This window comes from Atractosteus spatula, chromosome 8 (genome assembly GCF_055471065.1).
Source record: "Atractosteus spatula isolate fAtrSpa1 chromosome 8, fAtrSpa1.hap1, whole genome shotgun sequence".
NCBI lineage: Eukaryota > Metazoa > Chordata > Actinopteri > Semionotiformes > Lepisosteidae > Atractosteus > Atractosteus spatula.
This window is the reverse complement of record NC_142713.1, coordinates 1859333-1878529: the sequence shown is the minus strand read 5'-3', so window position 1 is coordinate 1878529 and position 19197 is coordinate 1859333. Positions and strand designations below refer to the sequence as shown.

Here is a 19197-nt window from a genome sequence, read left to right as displayed (position 1 = left end):
TGTGTGGTGTATGTGTGTCTGTGCGCACATCTGTCTGTGTGGTGTGTGTGTCTGTGCGCACATCTGTCTGTGTGTCTGTGCGCACATCTGTCTGTGTGTGTGTGTGCACATCTGTCTGTGTGGTGTATGTGTGTCTGTGTGCACATCTGTCTGTGTGGTGTATGTGTGTCTGTGTGCACATCTGTCTGTGTGGTGTGTGTGCACAACTGTCTGTGTGGTGTGTGTGTGTGTGTGTGTGTGTGTGTGTGCACATCTGTCTGTGTCCAGCAGTGTGTCTGGCTGTGTTGATGTTGCTCCAGGGTCTGTCCTCTCTCTCTGGTTGTGTGTAATGGTAACTTCCTGTGTCGCAGGTGGAAGACTGTGGGCAGATCCACTACAAGTCCCGCCTTCAGGTGAGGTAACATCCTGCTGCTGCAGAGCCATTCCTGTCTGGTCACCCGGAAGTGCTAATGAGGGAGCAGGTCATGAATCCGTCGTCATTCTTCTCCTCAGGTGGTGCAAGAAGGAGTTATCTCTTCTCTCCACTTCCTGTACGACCGCGCGCCGTCGACAAGAGTAGGGCTGATCACCTTCAACAACGAGGTCTGTGGATGCTCCTTCTCCTCTCCCCACCTGCTTGTCCGCTGGTGGATCGCACATGCACACTCGTACTTGCCCTCCTCTCTCTCTGCTGTAGTGTACCGTGCACGTTGGCACGTTGTGCGCGTGTGTGCTGCCTGTTGTACAACAAATTGCCAAATCCGAATCCCAGCGTGCAACGTCAATTCAACCCCCCCCCTCCCCCATCCCGTTGCTAGGTAACCGTGCACGGCGACGGGGGCGCGGCCTGCCGGTCGCTGAGGGGCGCGGAGCTGGTCGACACGGACGTGCTGAGGGCCGTGGGGGCGGAGCTCCCGCCGCCCCGCCCGGTGGCCGCCAGCAGGGACTGGCTGGAGACGGTGCTGCACAGGTAACGAGCAGCTCGACACTTTCAGTCTGAGCACTGCAGGGCGGAGAGCAGAGAAATCGCTGTGTTGCATCAGTTCAGTTTCTGTCTTTGCTTTTCAAGGGCGAGTGGTCCTGTATACTGTATAGCCCTAGATACTGTGTGCAGATATATGCGTATGCATTGTACATGTGTACGTGCCTTGGCCTGTCTTAGGTCTGCATGAAATGACACAACTGTATGTTTTTAACACTAATACAAGACTGAGAGAGAAAAGATGAAAAGAGAGTTTTGCTTCATGTGCAGCATTCATTCAGATGGGCAGATTAACAAAAAGGAAATGTAAAAGGAGCTGTCCTGTACAGTCTGGTGCTGAAACACTAGAGGGAGCTGTCCTGTACAGTCTGGTGCTGAAACACTAGAGGGAGCTGTCCTGTACAGACTGGTGCTGAAACACTAGAGGGAGCCGTCCTGTACAGTCTGGTGCTGAAGCACTAGAGGGAGCTGTCCTGTACAGAGCAGTGCTGAAATACTAGAGGGAGCTGTCCTGTACAGACTGGTGCTGAAACACTAGAGGGAGCTGTCCTGTACAGAGCAGTGCTGAAACACCAGAGGGAGCTGTCCTGTACAGAGCAGTGCTGAAACACTAGAGGGAGCTGTCCTGTACAGTCTGGTGCTGAAACACCAGAGGGAGCTGTCCTGTACAGTCTGGTGCTGAAACACTAGAGGGAGTCGTCCTGTACAGAGCAGTGCTGAAACACTAGAGGGAGCTGTCCTGTACAGTCTGGTGCTGAAACACTAGAGGGAGCTGTCCTGTACAGTCTGGTGCTGAAGCACTAGAGGGAGCTGTCCTGTACAGAGCAGTGCTGAAGCACTAGAGGGAGCTGTCCTGTACAGAGCAGTGCTGAAACACTAGAGGGAGCTGTCCTATCCTGTCTCATTGTCTCGCAGACTGGTGGAAAGTGGTGCTACTGCCCTGGGCCCAGCAGTGCTCGTTGCCATAACGATGGCCTCCCGGCAACCAGGGTCAAAGGTCAGTACGTTTAGCACAACAAGAAAAAAAAACAGTGGGGTATCTGATGCCTCAGCCCAGTCTTCGTTTGTTTAGTTAATTCCTTGGACTATGAGTGTGTGTCTGTATGCACCCTGTCTCATATTCCATTTCATTGTTTTACATTTATTTAATCTGGAACCATATCTAATTTTAATACATTATGGACTATATTTACTATATGAAGTGTTTAGCTATCTGGATGGCAAGAAGTCTAGTATCTTACACTGCAGTATAGAGGGGCTGCAGTATAGTATAGTATAGCTACAGTCTAGAGGGGCTGCAGCATAGTATAGCTGCAGTATAGTATAGTATAGTATAGCTGCAGTATAGAGGGGCTGCAGTATAGTATAGTATAGCTACAGTCTAGAGTGGCTGCGGTATAGTATAGTATAGCTGCAGTATAGAGGGGCTGCAGTATATTATAGTATAGTTACAGTGTGGTATAGCTGCAGTATAGAGGTGCTGCAGTATAGTATAGTATAGCTACAGTCTAGAGGGGCTGCAGTATAGTATAGCTGCAGTATAGTATTGTATAGCTGCATTATAGAGGGGCTGCAGTATAGTATAGTATAGCTACAGTCTAGAGGGGCTGCAGTATAGTATAGCTGCAGTATAGTATTGTATAGCTGCAGTATAGAGGAGCTGCTGTCTGAGACTCCAGGAGCCCGTCAAGCCCCTGACCTGCAGCTCTCGTCTCCAGGTGATCGTCTGTACCGACGGGAAGGCGAACACCGAGCTGGGCGACCTGGAGCTCAGCGACCCTCACAGCCTCGTCCCCTCCTCCCTGTTCTACGAGGACCTGGGGCGGGAAGCCCTGGGCAGCGGGTGAGTCTCCTTCCCCTCCCCTTCTCCCCTCTCTGTCTGCTCCCGTCTCCTCTCCCTTCTCACGCTCGTTCGCTGCAGTGCTCCCAGAAGCAGCTGTACGAGTTCCGGTGCTTTCAGACAGGAGGGATACTGGTGGAAACAGCAGTAAGATCGGTTCGTTTGATCAGTCTAAAAGCAGTAGCTGTAGCACTGTGTATATTTCTAAGGATTATGGTTACCTTTATAAATAACTAAATGTGTGTAAAGGCAGTCAGATCTCTATGACTCTCAGATCTCTCTCTCCCCTTCTTTCATTGCCTCTCTGTCTCTCTCAGGGTGATAGTGTCAGTGCTGTCTTTTGAGGGGACAGACTGCCGGCTGGCTGAGCTGGGCAGACTGGCTGACATGACTGGAGGAAAGGTGGGTGTCTCACAATTCTCAATATCTGCTCTTCCCTTCTGCAGAGCGTCTGCTGCAGTGAACTTGACAGCTAACACTATTGCAATTGTACCTCTTTAGACTAAACAGCTCCCTCTGTACAGAACAGCTCCCTCAGTGTTTCAGCACCAGACTGTACAGGACGGCTCCCTCTAGTGTTTCAGCACCAGACTGTACAGGACAACTCCCTCTAGTGTTTCAGCACCAGTCTGTACAGGACAGCTCCCTCTAGTGTTTCAGCACCAGTCTGTACAGGACAGCTCCCTCTAGTGTTTCAGCACCAGACTGTACAGGACAGCTCCCTCTAGTGTTTCAGCACTGCTCTGTACAGGACAGCTCCCTCTAGTGCTTCAGCATCAGTCTGTACAGGACAGCTCCCTCTAGTGTTTCAGCACTGCTCTGTACAGGACAGCTCCCTCTAGTATTTCAGCACCAGACTGTACAGGACAGCTCCCTCTGGTGTTTCAGCACTGCTCTGTACAGGACAGCTCCCTCTAGTGTTTCAGCACTGCTCTGTACAGGACAGCTCCCTCTAGTGCTTCAGCACCAGACTGTACAGGACAGCTCCCTCTAGTGCTTCAGCACCAGACTGTACAGGACAGCTCCCTCTAGTGTTTCAGCACTGCTCTGTACAGGACAGCTCCCTCTAGTGTTTCAGCACTGCTCTGTACAGGACAGCTCCCTCTAGTGCTTCAGCACCAGACTGTACAGGACGGCTCCCTCTAGTGTTTCAGCACCAGACTGTACAGGAGAGCTCCCTCTAGTGTTTCAGCACTGCTCTGTACAGGACAGCTCCCTCTAGTGTTTCAGCACCAGACTGTACAGGACAGCTCCCTCTAGTGTTTCAGCACTGCTCTGTACAGGACGGCTCCCTCTAGTGCTTCAGCACCAGTCTGTACAGGAGAGCTCCCTCTAGTGTTTCAGCACCAGACTGTACAGGACAGCTCCCTCTAGTGTTTCAGCACTGCTCTGTACAGGACAGCTCCCTCTAGTGCTTCAGCACCAGTCTGTACAGGACAGCTCCCTCTAGTGTTTCAGCACCAGACTGTACAGGACAGCTCCCTCTAGTGTTTCAGCACTGCTCTGTACAGGACAGCTCCCTCTAGTGTTTCATCACCAGACTGTACAGGACAGCTCCCTCTAGTGCTTCAGCACCAGTCTGTACAGGACAGCTCCCTCTAGTGTTTCAGCACCAGACTGTACAGGACAGCTCCCTCTAGTGTTTCAGCACTGCTCTGTACAGGACAGCTCCCTCTAGTGTTTCAGCACTGCTCTGTACAGGACAGCTCCCTCTAGTGTTTCAGCACCAGTCTGTACAGGACAGCTCCCTCTAGTGTTTCAGCACTGCTCTGTACAGGACAGCTCCCTCTAGTGTTTCAGCACCAGACTGTACAGGACGGCTCCCTCTAGTGTTTCAGCACTGCTCTGTACAGGACAGCTCCCTCTAGTGTTTCAGCACTGCTCTGTACAGGACAGCTCCCTCTAGTGTTTCAGCACCAGTCTGTACAGGACAGCTCCCTCTAGTGTTTCAGCACCAGACTGTACAGGACGGCTCCCTCTAGTGTTTCAGCACCAGTCTGTACAGGACAGCTCCCTCTAGTGTTTCAGCACTGCTCTGTACAGGACAGCTCCCTCTAGTGTTTCAGCACTGCTCTGTACAGGACAGCTCCCTCTAGTGCTTCAGCACCAGTCTGTACAGGACAGCTCCCTCTAGTGTTTCAGCACTGCTCTGTACAGGACAGCTCCCTCTAGTGTTTCAGCACCAGACTGTACAGGACAGCTCCCTCTAGTGTTTCATCACCAGACTGTACAGGACGGCTCCCTCTAGTGTTTCAGCACCAGACTGTACAGGACAGCTCCCTCTAGTGTTTCAGCACTGCTCTGTACAGGACAGCTCCCTCTAGTGCTTCAGCACTGCTCTGTACAGGACGGCTCCCTCTAGTGTTTCAGCACTGCTCTGTACAGGACAGCTCCCTCTAGTGCTTCAGCACTGCTCTGTACAGGACAGCTCCCTCTAGTGCTTCAGCACTGCTCTGTACAGGACGGCTCCCTCTAGTGCTTCAGCACCAGTCTGTACAGGACAGCTCCCTCTAGTGTTTCAGCACTGCTCTGTACAGGACAGCTCCCTCTAGTGCTTCAGCACCAGTCTGTACAGGACAGCTCCCTCTAGTGTTTCAGCACTGCTCTGTACAGGACAGCTCCCTCTAGTGCTTCAGCACCAGTCTGTACAGGACAGCTCCCTCTAGTGTTTCAGCACTGCTCTGTACAGGACAGCTCCCTCTAGTGTTTCAGCACCAGACTGTACAGGACAGCTCCCTCTGGTGTTTCAGCACTGCTCTGTACAGGACAGCTCCCTCTAGTGTTTCAGCACTGCTCTGTACAGGACAGCTCCCTCTAGTGTTTCAGCACTGCTCTGTACAGGACAGCTCCCTCTAGTGCTTCAGCACCAGACTGTACAGGACAGCTCCCTCTAGTGCTTCAGCACCAGACTGTACAGGACAGCTCCCTCTAGTGTTTCAGCACTGCTCTGTACAGGACAGCTCCCTCTAGTGTTTCAGCACTGCTCTGTACAGGACAGCTCCCTCTAGTGCTTCAGCACCAGACTGTACAGGACGGCTCCCTCTAGTGTTTCAGCACCAGACTGTACAGGAGAGCTCCCTCTAGTGTTTCAGCACTGCTCTGTACAGGACAGCTCCCTCTAGTGTTTCAGCACCAGACTGTACAGGACAGCTCCCTCTAGTGTTTCAGCACTGCTCTGTACAGGACGGCTCCCTCTAGTGCTTCAGCACCAGTCTGTACAGGAGAGCTCCCTCTAGTGTTTCAGCACCAGACTGTACAGGACAGCTCCCTCTAGTGTTTCAGCACTGCTCTGTACAGGACAGCTCCCTCTAGTGCTTCAGCACCAGTCTGTACAGGACATCTCCCTCTAGTGTTTCAGCACCAGACTGTACAGGTCAGCTCCCTCTAGTGTTTCAGCACTGCTCTGTACAGGACAGCTTCCTCTAGTGTTTCATCACCAGACTGTACAGGACAGCTCCCTCTAGTGCTTCAGCACCAGTCTGTACAGGACAGCTCCCTCTAGTGTTTCAGCACCAGACTGTACAGGACAGCTCCCTCTAGTGTTTCAGCACTGCTCTGTACAGGACAGCTCCCTCTAGTGTTTCAGCACCAGTCTGTACAGGACAGCTCCCTCTAGTGTTTCAGCACTGCTCTGTACAGGACAGCTCCCTCTAGTGTTTCAGCACCAGACTGTACAGGACGGCTCCCTCTAGTGTTTCAGCACTGCTCTGTACAGGACAGCTCCCTCTAGTGTTTCAGCACTGCTCTGTACAGGACAGCTCCCTCTAGTGTTTCAGCACCAGTCTGTACAGGACAGCTCCCTCTAGTGTTTCAGCACCAGACTGTACAGGACGGCTCCCTCTAGTGTTTCAGCACCAGTCTGTACAGGACGGCTCCCTCTAGTGTTTCAGCACTGCTCTGTACAGGACAGCTCCCTCTAGTGTTTCAGCACTGCTCTGTACAGGACAGCTCCCTCTAGTGCTTCAGCACCAGTCTGTACAGGACAGCTCCCTCTAGTGTTTCAGCACTGCTCTGTACAGGACAGCTCCCTCTAGTGTTTCAGCACCAGACTGTACAGGACAGCTCCCTCTAGTGTTTCATCACCAGACTGTACAGGACGGCTCCCTCTAGTGTTTCAGCACTGCTCTGTACAGGACAGCTCCCTCTAGTGCTTCAGCACTGCTCTGTACAGGACAGCTCCCTCTAGTGTTTCAGCACCAGACTGTACAGGACGGCTCCCTCTAGTGTTTCAGCACTGCTCTGTACAGGACAGCTCCCTCTAGTGTTTCAGCACTGCTCTGTACAGGACAGCTCCCTCTAGTGTTTCAGCACCAGTCTGTACAGGACAGCTCCCTCTAGTGTTTCAGCACCAGACTGTACAGGACGGCTCCCTCTAGTGTTTCAGCACCAGTCTGTACAGGACAGCTCCCTCTAGTGTTTCAGCACTGCTCTGTACAGGACAGCTCCCTCTAGTGTTTCAGCACTGCTCTGTACAGGACAGCTCCCTCTAGTGCTTCAGCACCAGTCTGTACAGGACAGCTCCCTCTAGTGTTTCAGCACCAGACTGTACAGGACAGCTCCCTCTAGTGTTTCATCACCAGACTGTACAGGACGGCTCCCTCTAGTGTTTCAGCACCAGACTGTACAGGACAGCTCCCTCTAGTGTTTCAGCACTGCTCTGTACAGGACAGCTCCCTCTAGTGCTTCAGCACTGCTCTGTACAGGACGGCTCCCTCTAGTGTTTCAGCACTGCTCTGTACAGGACAGCTCCCTCTAGTGCTTCAGCACTGCTCTGTACAGGACAGCTCCCTCTAGTGCTTCAGCACTGCTCTGTACAGGACGGCTCCCTCTAGTGCTTCAGCACCAGTCTGTACAGGACAGCTCCCTCTAGTGTTTCAGCACTGCTCTGTACAGGACAGCTCCCTCTAGTGCTTCAGCACCAGTCTGTACAGGACAGCTCCCTCTAGTGTTTCAGCACTGCTCTGTACAGGACAGCTCCCTCTAGTGCTTCAGCACCAGTCTGTACAGGACAGCTCCCTCTAGTGTTTCAGCACTGCTCTGTACAGGACAGCTCCCTCTAGTGTTTCAGCACCAGACTGTACAGGACAGCTCCCTCTGGTGTTTCAGCACTGCTCTGTACAGGACAGCTCCCTCTAGTGTTTCAGCACTGCTCTGTACAGGACAGCTCCCTCTAGTGTTTCAGCACTGCTCTGTACAGGACAGCTCCCTCTAGTGCTTCAGCACCAGACTGTACAGGACAGCTCCCTCTAGTGCTTCAGCACCAGACTGTACAGGACAGCTCCCTCTAGTGTTTCAGCACTGCTCTGTACAGGACAGCTCCCTCTAGTGTTTCAGCACTGCTCTGTACAGGACAGCTCCCTCTAGTGCTTCAGCACCAGACTGTACAGGACGGCTCCCTCTAGTGTTTCAGCACCAGACTGTACAGGAGAGCTCCCTCTAGTGTTTCAGCACTGCTCTGTACAGGACAGCTCCCTCTAGTGTTTCAGCACCAGACTGTACAGGACAGCTCCCTCTAGTGTTTCAGCACTGCTCTGTACAGGACGGCTCCCTCTAGTGCTTCAGCACCAGTCTGTACAGGAGAGCTCCCTCTAGTGTTTCAGCACCAAACTGTACAGGACAGCTCCCTCTAGTGTTTCAGCACTGCTCTGTACAGGACAGCTCCCTCTAGTGCTTCAGCACCAGTCTGTACAGGACATCTCCCTCTAGTGTTTCAGCACCAGACTGTACAGGTCAGCTCCCTCTAGTGTTTCAGCACTGCTCTGTACAGGACAGCTTCCTCTAGTGTTTCATCACCAGACTGTACAGGACAGCTCCCTCTAGTGCTTCAGCACCAGTCTGTACAGGACAGCTCCCTCTAGTGTTTCAGCACCAGACTGTACAGGACAGCTCCCTCTAGTGTTTCAGCACTGCTCTGTACAGGACAGCTCCCTCTAGTGTTTCAGCACTGCTCTGTACAGGACAGCTCCCTCTAGTGTTTCAGCACCAGTCTGTACAGGACAGCTCCCTCTAGTGTTTCAGCACTGCTCTGTACAGGACAGCTCCCTCTAGTGTTTCAGCACCAGACTGTACAGGACGGCTCCCTCTAGTGTTTCAGCACTGCTCTGTACAGGACAGCTCCCTCTAGTGTTTCAGCACTGCTCTGTACAGGACAGCTCCCTCTAGTGTTTCAGCACCAGTCTGTACAGGACAGCTCCCTCTAGTGTTTCAGCACCAGACTGTACAGGACGGCTCCCTCTAGTGTTTCAGCACCAGTCTGTACAGGACGGCTCCCTCTAGTGTTTCAGCACTGCTCTGTACAGGACAGCTCCCTCTAGTGTTTCAGCACTGCTCTGTACAGGACAGCTCCCTCTAGTGCTTCAGCACCAGTCTGTACAGGACAGCTCCCTCTAGTGTTTCAGCACTGCTCTGTACAGGACAGCTCCCTCTAGTGTTTCAGCACCAGACTGTACAGGACAGCTCCCTCTAGTGTTTCATCACCAGACTGTACAGGACGGCTCCCTCTAGTGTTTCAGCACTGCTCTGTACAGGACAGCTCCCTCTAGTGCTTCAGCACTGCTCTGTACAGGACAGCTCCCTCTAGTGTTTCAGCACCAGTCTGTACAGGACAGCTCCCTCTAGTGTTTCAGCACCAGACTGTACAGGACGGCTCCCTCTAGTGTTTCAGCACCAGACTGTACAGGACAGCTCCCTCTAGTGTTTCAGCATCAGACTGTACAGGACACCTCCCTCTAGTGTTTCAGCACCAGTCTGTACAGGACAGCTCCCTCTAGTGTTTCAGCACCAGACTGTACTGGACATCTTCCTTCATATGCACTTTTCAGTTACAGTTTAAAAACCCTATATCAATCCCTACCCGTCTTGTCCTCAGGTGAACAGCGTCAATCCGGAAAATCTCTCCGCAGAATTCCAGAGAGTCCTGCAGGACCAGGCCATCGCCACTCATGTCTCGGTGAAGCTGATCCTGCCCGCTGCACTGTGAGTGAGGGGCTTTTAGGATGTTGGAGGGGTAAAAAGACAGTGAGGAAGTCCTTCAGGGGCTGTGAAAGAGTTCAAGCAGAAGCAACGGGAATCGTCTCAGATCTGAAGGGAGCATCAGGCAGAGGGAAGGTAAAGGGACAGATGAGCTTGCGAGGGGATGTGGTGCAAGTATTCTGACAAAGAACTGAAGGCAGGTTTTGCACAGAGAGAGGTAGGGGTCTGCCACAAGACCTCGGGCCTGGGGGCCTTTGAGAGAGGCGCAGGACGAGCCTCGGGGGCCGGGTGGGGGCCTGCTCCCCCGGCTGGCGCTCCTGTGCTGTGAAGAGCCCCAGGGTGAGGCGTGTCTGTGTTCGCAGGTGTCTGAAGGGAGAAGCCGAGGAGAGTCACACTGTCCAGAGGGAGGTGGGCAGCGTCTCGAGGGACACTGAGGTCACCTTCCAGTTCAGAGTCAGGGAGACGGACAGGCAGGGTGAGTGTTTCTGTGCCTGTCTGTCTCCTCTCCCTCCTCTCTGTCTCCTCTCTCCAGCTGTCCTGTCTCAGGTGCATGTGTCTTTCAGTCTTCGAGCCTGGGATCCACTGTGCTCTACTGACCCTGCTTCCTCTCTCCTCTCTCTCCTCTCTCCTCTCTCTCCTCTCTCCTTTCTCTCTCTCCTCTCTCATCTCTCTCCTCTCTCTCCAGCTGTCCTGTCTCAGGGGCGTGTGTCTGTCCAGCTGCAGGTCAGGTTCAGACAGCTGGATGGACAGAGGAGACTCCGAGTACTAACTGCTGAGAGAGAGGTGACTGAGGACAGGTGAGTCTGACTCGATGAGTGAGCCTGGGACAGACTGTGTGTGATGTGACTGTACTCTGTCTGCCTGTGGCGTAGTGTGTCTGTAATGTACCAACATAAATACAGAGCTTTTTGTACCATGTGTCTGTACTGTACTGTGTCTTCTGTTTTAGGAGAGTGTTTAGTTACCAGACACACTGACTGGACACCACATGATACTGACTGGGAGAGGGATGGGTTAATACAGACACACTGACTGGACACTCCAGTACAGTAACACCGCACTGAGAGAGAGAGGGGTTACTACAGACACACTGACTGGACACTCCAGTACATTAACACTGCACTGAGAGAGAGAGGGGTTAATACACACACACTGACTGGACACTCCAGTACATTAACACTGCACTGAGAGAGAGAGAGGGGTTAATACAGACACACTGACTGGACACTCCAGTACATTAACACTGCACTGAGAGAGAGAGGGGTTAATACACACACACTGACTGGACACTCCAGTACATTAACACTGCACTGAGAGAGAGAGGGGTTCATACACACACACTGACTGGACACTCCAGTACATTAACACTGCACTGAGAGAGAGAGGGGTTCATACAGACACACTGACTGGACACTCCAGTCCATTAACACTGCACTGAGAGAGAGAGGGGTTAATACAGACACACTGACTGGACACTCCAGTACATTGACACTGCACTGAGAGAGAGAGGGGTTAATACACACACACTGACTGGACACTCCAGTACATTAACACTGCACTGAGAGAGAGAGGGGTTAATACAGACCATTGACCGGACACTCCAGTACATTAACACTGCACTGAGAGAGAGAGGGGTTAATACAGACACACTGACTGGACACTCCAGTACATTAACACTGCACTGAGAGAGAGAGGGGTTCATACAGACACACTGACCGGACACTCCAGTACATTAACACTGCACTAAGAGAGAGAGAGAGAGAGGGGTTAATACACACACACACTGACTGGACACTCCAGTACATTGACACTGCACTGAGAGAGAGAGGGGTTAATACACACACACTGACTGGACACTCCAGTACATTAACACTGCACTGAGAGAGAGAGGGGTTCATACAGACACACTGACTGGACACTCCAGTACATTAACACTGCACTGAGAGAGAGAGAGAGGTTAATACAGACACACTGACTGGACACTCCAGTACATTAACACTGCACTGAGAGAGAGAGGGGTTAATACAGACACACTGACTGGACACTCCAGTACATTAACACTGCACTGAGAGAGAGAGGGATTAATACACACACACTGACTGCACACTCCAGTACATTAACACTGCACTGAGAGAGAGAGAGGGGTTAATACAGACACACTGACTGGACACTCCAGGACATTAACACTGCACTGAGAGAGAGAGGGGTTCATACAGACACACTGACTGGACACTCCAGTACATTAACACTGCACTGAGAGAGAGAGGGGTTCATACAGACACACTGACTGGACACTCCAGTACATTAACACTGCACTGAGAGAGAGAGGGGTTAATACAGACACACTGACTGGACACTCCAGTACATTAACACTGCACTGAGAGAGAGAGGGGTTAATACACACACACTGACTGGACACTCCAGTACATTAACACTGCACTGAGAGAGAGAGAGGGGTTGATACAGACACACTGACTGGACACTCCAGTACAGTAACACTGTAAGGTAACCCCTCTCTCTCTGTCCCAGCTGCCTGGTCCTCTCCTCCCTCTCTATCCCGGTGCTGCAGGTGCATTTGGCCCAGAACAGCGCGGCCCTGGTGGTGAGAGGACGATGGCGACAGGCCCAGGCTGAAGCGGACGAGCAGAGGAAGCTGATAGAGAGAGCACTGTGAGGGCAAGAGCAGCAGTGCTAACAGTAGCGCCAGTAGTATTCCTGCAGCAGTACTTCACCAGCGCTGTAGCACTGGGCTGTCAGCTCCTGGGGTGCTGTCTGTGTGGAGTTTGCATGTTTTCCTGTGTTTTTCCTCCAGTGTCCTCCCACAGTCGAAAGATATGCTAGTAGGTTAACTGGCTTTTGGGTAAAATTGGACCTGGTGTGGGTGTGGGTGTGTGTCCTGTGATGGACGTGTGAGTGTGTGTGTCCTGTGATGGACTGGTGTCCTGTCCAGGGTGTGTGAGTGTGCGTGTCCTGTGATGGACTGGTGTCCTGTCCAGGGCGTGTGAGTGTGTGTGTCCTGTGATGGACTGGTGTCCTGTCCAGGGTGTGTGAGTGTCTGTGTCCTGTGATGGACTGGTGTCCTGTCCAGGGCGTGTGAGTGTGTGTGTCCTGTGATGGACTGGTGTCTTGTCCAGGGCGTGTGAGTGTGTGTGTCCTGTGATGGACTGGTGTCCTGTCCAGGGTGTACCCTGCCTTGCGTCTGTTGCTTGCTGGGATAGACTCCGGCTCTGCAGTGACCCTGACTCAGATAGATCAGGTAGACAATGGAGGGGTTATAATGACTGTGTTTATTGCTGGTGTTAAATCTCATGAGGTGTCCAGTGCTTTGTTTAATAGACTGAACCCTGTGTGTGTTCTGCTGCAGAGGACAAGGCCGGGGCTATAAGACCCCCGATCAGAAAGCGAAATTGATCACTGTGATCAGTCCAGGAGTCGGGCAGAGCCCCTCGCTCTCTGAGGGGGGTCTATCCCGCCGCTGGCCAGCAGAGGGCGGTGTTGCGTAATAAAAGAATCCCTTCCTCTGCGTGAGGACACTTCCTGCTGAGAGGAGAGAGGCCCTTCTCCCCTGGCAGCTGCGATGGAGCTGCAGTTATTCACAGGCGGCAGGGGCTCTGTTGTAGGGAGTGCCAGCTCTCCCTGGCTGTCTCCGCTGCAGGTCCAGGCCAGGGTGCGAGCTCCGGACACGACTGCTTTCAGTGCCTGAACGACGACGTGTGTGCCGCGCGAGAGGCATGGCAGATGAAGTCGTCAGAGCCACGCCTGCTCCCCACCAGAGCACATCGGGCCCGTGTGGTAGTTAGTGGCTAACTGATCCCAAGATCGCACCCAGCGTTGTCTTGAAAGAAGCCGTGTGCTCGTCCCACACCCCCGCCCCCCTCTGTGTACAGAAGAGCCTCCTGTCCTGACTGGAGGAGCTCACCCAGCTGTGTCTGGAGAGAAGCCTGGGTATCTACTTAAGTCTCTAACTTTACTGCTGCACCTACTTCTACACCTACTGTTCCACACCCCCACCACCCTCTGTGTAAACTCGTGTCCCCTGATTTAGTTTTTTAAGGCAGTGCCACGTAGTTTCCTCTAGTGTCTTCTGGATCATGTTTCACAACTGGCTTCTCGACGCCTCTAAGGACTTCGGATGTTTGTGTCGGGTCCTCGCCTCGCAAAAGCTCTCTGTCCCAGACTAGCAAGATCCCCTTCCTTCGGCCTGGCAGCGACAATGTCGATAAACCCGTTTATTGCTCTGTTCCAGAGCCCTAATCAGCATATGTTTGTGTCAGCAGTAATGATGAAGTAATTAGCTAATGGATGTTAATTGGCAGGGACCACCTGAAGTGCCCGGAGCAGAGAGAGAGGCATGAGAGATGGGTGAAAACGATCTCTCCAATATACAGCACCAGGGACGACAGCGCACAGGTGAGAGCGGACAGGGTTCCAACTGTCCATCACCAGTTCTGTCTCTCTCCACACCAGCTCCTCACCACTCACATGAACCTCGTCTGTGTGTCTGTATTAACCCCTCTCTCTCTCAGTGCAGTGTTAATGTACTGGAGTGTCCAGTCAGTGTGTGTGTATGAGCCCCTCTCTCTCTCAGTGCAGTGTTAATATACTGGAGTGTCCAGTCAGTGTGTCTGTATTAACCCCTCTCTCTCTCAGTGCAGTGTTAATGTACTGGAGTGTCCAGTCAGTGTGTCTGTATTAACCCCTCTCTCTCTCAGTGCAGTGTTACTGTACTGGAGTGTCCAGTCAGTGTGTCTGTATTAACCCCTCTCTCTCTCAGTGCAGTGTTAATGTACTGGAGTGTCCAGTCAGTGTGTCTGTATTAACCCCTCTCTCTCTCTCAGTGCAGTGTTAATGTACTGGAGTGTCCAGTCTGTGTGTCTGTATGAACCCCTCTCTCTCTCAGTGCAGTGTTAATGTACTGGAGTGTCCAGTCAGTGTGTCTGTATTAACCCCCCTCTCTCTCTCAGTGCAGTGTTACTGTACTGGAGTGTCCAGTCAGTGTGTCTGTATGAACCCCTCTCTCTCTCAGTGCAGTGTTAATGTACTGGAGTGTCCAGTCAGTGTGTCTGTATTAACCCCACTCTCTCTCTCAGTGCAGTGTTAATGTACTGGAGTGTCCAGTCAGTGTGTGTGTATGAACCCCTCTCTCTCTCAGTGCAGTGTTGATGTACTGGAGTGTCCAGTCAGTGTGTCTGTATTAACCCCCCTCTCTCTCTCAGTGCAGTGTTAATGTACTGGAGTGTCCAGTCAGTGTGTCTGTATGAACCCCTCTCTCTCTCAGTGCAGTGTTAATGTACTGGAGTGTCCAGTCAGTGTGTGTGTGTGAACCCCTCTCTCTCTCAGTGCAGTGTTAATGTACTGGAGTGTCCAGTCAGTGTGTCTGTATTAACCCCTCTCTCTCTCAGTGCAGTGTTAATGTACTGGAGTGTCCAGTCTGTGTGTCTGTATGAACCCCTCTCTCTCTCAGTGCAGTGTTAATGTACTGGAGTGTCCAGTCAGTGTGTCTGTATTAACCCCCCTCTCTCTCTCAGTGCAGTGTTAATGTACTGGAGTGTCCAGTCAGTGTGTCTGTATGAACCCCTCTCTCTCTCAGTGCAGTGTTAATGTACTGGAGTGTCCAGTCAGTGTGTCTGTATTAACCCCACTCTCTCTCTCAGTGCAGTGTTAATGTACTGGAGTGTCCAGTCAGTGTGTGTGTATGAACCCCTCTCTCTCTCAGTGCAGTGTTGATGTACTGGAGTGTCCAGTCAGTGTGTCTGTATTAACCCCCCTCTCTCTCTCAGTGCAGTGTTAATGTACTGGAGTGTCCAGTCAGTGTGTCTGTATGAACCCCTCTCTCTCTCAGTGCAGTGTTAATGTACTGGAGTGTCCAGTCAGTGTGTCTGTATTAACCCCACTCTCTCTCTCAGTGCAGTGTTAATGTACTGGAGTGTCCAGTCAGTGTGTGTGTATGAACCCCTCTCTCTCTCAGTGCAGTGTTAATGTACTGGAGTGTCCAGTCAGTGTGTGTGTATTAACCCCTCTCTCTCTCAGTGCAGTGTTAATGTACTGGAGTGTCCAGTCAGTGTGTCTGTATTAACCCCTCTCTCTCTCAGTGCAGTGTTAATGTACTGGAGTGTCCAGTCAGTGTGTCTGTATGAACCCCTCTCTCTCTCAGTGCAGTGTTCATGTACTGGAGTGTCCAGTCAGTGTGTCTGTATTAACCCCTCTCTCTCTCAGTGCAGTGTTGATGTACTGGAGTGGCCAGTCAGTGTGTCTGTGTTGTATCAGTTGTCTGAGTATACTGCTGACTCAGTACTGTTATTACAGGCTGTGACTGACAAGGGAGCCTCTCTGCTCTATGAGCTGAAGAACACTCACAGGACGTCCTGACCATGAAGAGGTTACAGGCACTCAGGACTGTCATCCAACATCATCTGAGATAAAGAAACAACAAAGTTTTTCACTGTCAGGTGTGGTTTGAGAGAAAGAGAGGTGTTCATGCAGTCCACACCTCGTCTTGTCAGTCTAGGGGGCTACAGCACTGCTCCTGGGGAACCCCAGTCCAGCGAGGGTCATGGGTCACCACTAAAACCCTGATTCCTAGAGACCTAAAGCAATTTAACTGTGATCAGTGAAACAGGTGCTCTGTTCATTTAGGTCATCGAGTGATGACTGGGAACAAAACCCAGGACACTCTTCTGCCCTCAGCACATGAAGTTAATTGCTTAATTGATTTTTGCTTGAAGCAGTGTTCATAATCGGGAAGTAGCAGGGGATTTGGAGTGGGCTCTGAGAATAACTGGACTGGAACCAGGGCAGCAGAGTGGTACAGGACCTGCCTGACCCAAAGCTGGACTGATTGCCTCCGCACAGATCGTGACACTTCACACGAACAGCAGGCGAGACACCGGCAGCACCAGCCTGTCTTCTCAAATTCCCTGGAGACAGGAAAATGTGGAAAACTATCTGGGATGCTACAGACACATCTGTATTGGATAAAAATAGCAAGAAGTGCTGCAGAATTATTTCAGGGATCTTGGGATTGTAACATCGCAATTTTATTAACCCTAACCCTTTCTAACCCACAATTATTAACCCTAATCTACTCTTATTAACCATAACCCTTTCTAACCCACTCATACTAACCATAACCCACTGTTATTAACCCTGACACTAACCTCTATTATATACTGTAAATCATTCTCATTAACCTTTACTTATTAACCCTGACACTAACACACTCTTATTAACCCTAATCCATTCTAACCCACTCTTACTAACCATAACCCACTGTTATTAACCTTGACACTAACCTCTATTATATACTGTAATTCATTCTCATTAACCCTGACACTAACACACTCTTCTCATCCCTAATCCACTCTTATTAACCCTGACACTAACCTCTATTACATAATGTAATTCATTCTCATTAACCTTTGCTTATTAACCCTGACACTAACCCACTCTTATCATCCCTAATCCACTCTTATCATCCCTAATCCACTCTTATTAACCCTGACACTAACCTCTATTACAACCTGTAATTCATTCTCAATAGCCTTTGCTTATTAACCCTGACACTAACCCACTCTTTTAAACCATAACTCATTCTTATTAACCTTGACACTAACCTCTATTACATAATGTAATTCATTCTCAATAATCTTTGCTTATTAACCCTGACACTAACCCACTCTTATCATCCCTAATCCACTCTTATCATCCCTAGCCCACTCTTATTAACCCTGACACTAACGCACTCTTGTTGATCCTGACATTCACCCAATCTTATTAAATCTGGGTGTCAACCTCAATTTGTAATGCAAGTTGAGGGGGTTGACTCAACTTGTAAGCACCTTCAACAGTAATGAAGCCATCCATCCATTTTCCAACTGCTTTCTCCAGTACAGGATCATGGGGCAGTCTGAGCCTAGCCCAGCAAGCATCAGGGGCAAGGCAGGATACACCCTGGATGGGACACCAGTCCCTCACCGGGCACACAGACGCACAAACACTCACACCAGGGCCTGCTTTTTCCCAGAAGCCAGAAGACAGCATGTCTTTGGACTCTGGGAGGAAACCCACACACACACACGGAGAGAACACGCAAACTCCACACACACACAGCGCCCCAGGAACTGAACCCAGGGCCCCAGTGCCTCAGTGCTCAGCTCTGCCCTCACACGCCAGCCCTCCAGTAAATAAAAGGTTTGTTAGTTGTGCTCAGAAATAAGCTGTCCGGGGAATCGTGTGCATCTGAGTGCCAGGCGTTGCTCTGACAGGCTCACGGGGCTGAGGGGCAGTAAAGGGGAGATTCGCAGGGGAACAATAAGGCTTCCTGTACAGGCCTCGCCGCTGCGCTGCCTTGGGGGGCCAATTAAAGCTGTTCCCACGAGTCACAGTCTGGTCTCGCCTTCTCTTATCTGGTGCACCGTTGTTGTTGATGTTGTTACTGTGTGACACGATCCTGAAACACACCCCTGTGACCCCGAGACACCCCCTGTGATCATGTGACACCCCTGTGACCCCGAGACACCCCTGTGATCCTGTGACACCCCCGTGACACCCCTGTGATCCTGAGACATGTGATCATGTGACCCTGAGACACCCCCTGTGATCATGTGACCCTGTGACACTCCCTGTGACCCTGTGACACTCCCTGTGATCCTGAGACACCCCTGTGATCATGTGACCCTGAGACACCCCCTGTGATCCTGAGACACCCCTGTGATCATGTGACCCTGAGACACCCCCTGTGATCATGTGACCCTGTGACACCCTTGTGATCCTGAGACACCCCCTGTGACCCTCAGACACCCCCTGTGATCCTGAGACACCCCCCCAGCAGAGAGCAGCTCGTGTGGGGAAGATGGAAATCCTCCTGGCATGATGTCATCAGAAGCACGCCCTTGTGAGGTCACCGCCCATGTGATGTCATCACCAAACCACGCTCTTGGCATGTGGCCACACCCAAGTGATGTCATCACCCCAAATGAGGTCATCGGAACCACGCCTGGCCTATCAGAACAACAAAAAATGCTCATCAAGTCACACTGAAGTTCTGCTTTGTAGACGGAAAATTATTAATGTACAAAATACTATAGAGATGGTGAAGCTAGCGTCTGTTAAACGCTCCAGGGACAGGAGGGGGGGCTGTGCTCTGGACACAATCCAGAAGAGGCTCAATGTTTCTCTCAGTCAAATAATTCTGTTAAAACTTGACAGCATTCTATTATACAGTGCTGTGTTATACAATACTGCACAGCATAACTCTAGTACAGTAGTGTAAAGTGTACTACAGTACAGTGTAATACAATACACTACAGTATGACACAGCACAGTGTAGTACAGTAGTGCAAAGTGTAGTACAGTACAGTCTAATACAATACAGTACAGTATGACACAGCACAGTGTAGTACAGTAGTGTAGCACAGAGAAATAA

At 51.3% G+C, this 19197-nt stretch overlaps 1 protein-coding gene across 1 annotated transcript in view; it reads left to right on the top strand.

Annotated features, from left to right (window-relative positions):
- Positions 1 to 18157, top strand: part of LOC148829035 (uncharacterized) — a 28707-nt gene extending 10550 nt beyond the window's left edge. The window contains exons 10-21 of the mRNA XM_088923572.1: positions 351 to 392; positions 493 to 582; positions 798 to 949; positions 1877 to 1958; positions 2680 to 2804; positions 3119 to 3203; positions 9670 to 9776; positions 10136 to 10248; positions 10459 to 10570; positions 12303 to 12443; positions 14090 to 14183; positions 16080 to 18157. Of these exons, the coding sequence (XP_088779698.1) occupies positions 351 to 392; positions 493 to 582; positions 798 to 949; positions 1877 to 1958; positions 2680 to 2804; positions 3119 to 3203; positions 9670 to 9776; positions 10136 to 10248; positions 10459 to 10570; positions 12303 to 12443; positions 14090 to 14183; positions 16080 to 16142 (1206 nt within the window). The 3' untranslated portion in view covers positions 16143 to 18157. The remainder of the gene's footprint in view (positions 1 to 350; positions 393 to 492; positions 583 to 797; positions 950 to 1876; positions 1959 to 2679; positions 2805 to 3118; positions 3204 to 9669; positions 9777 to 10135; positions 10249 to 10458; positions 10571 to 12302; positions 12444 to 14089; positions 14184 to 16079) is intronic.
- The last annotated feature ends 1040 nt before the right edge of the window (positions 18158 to 19197 follow it).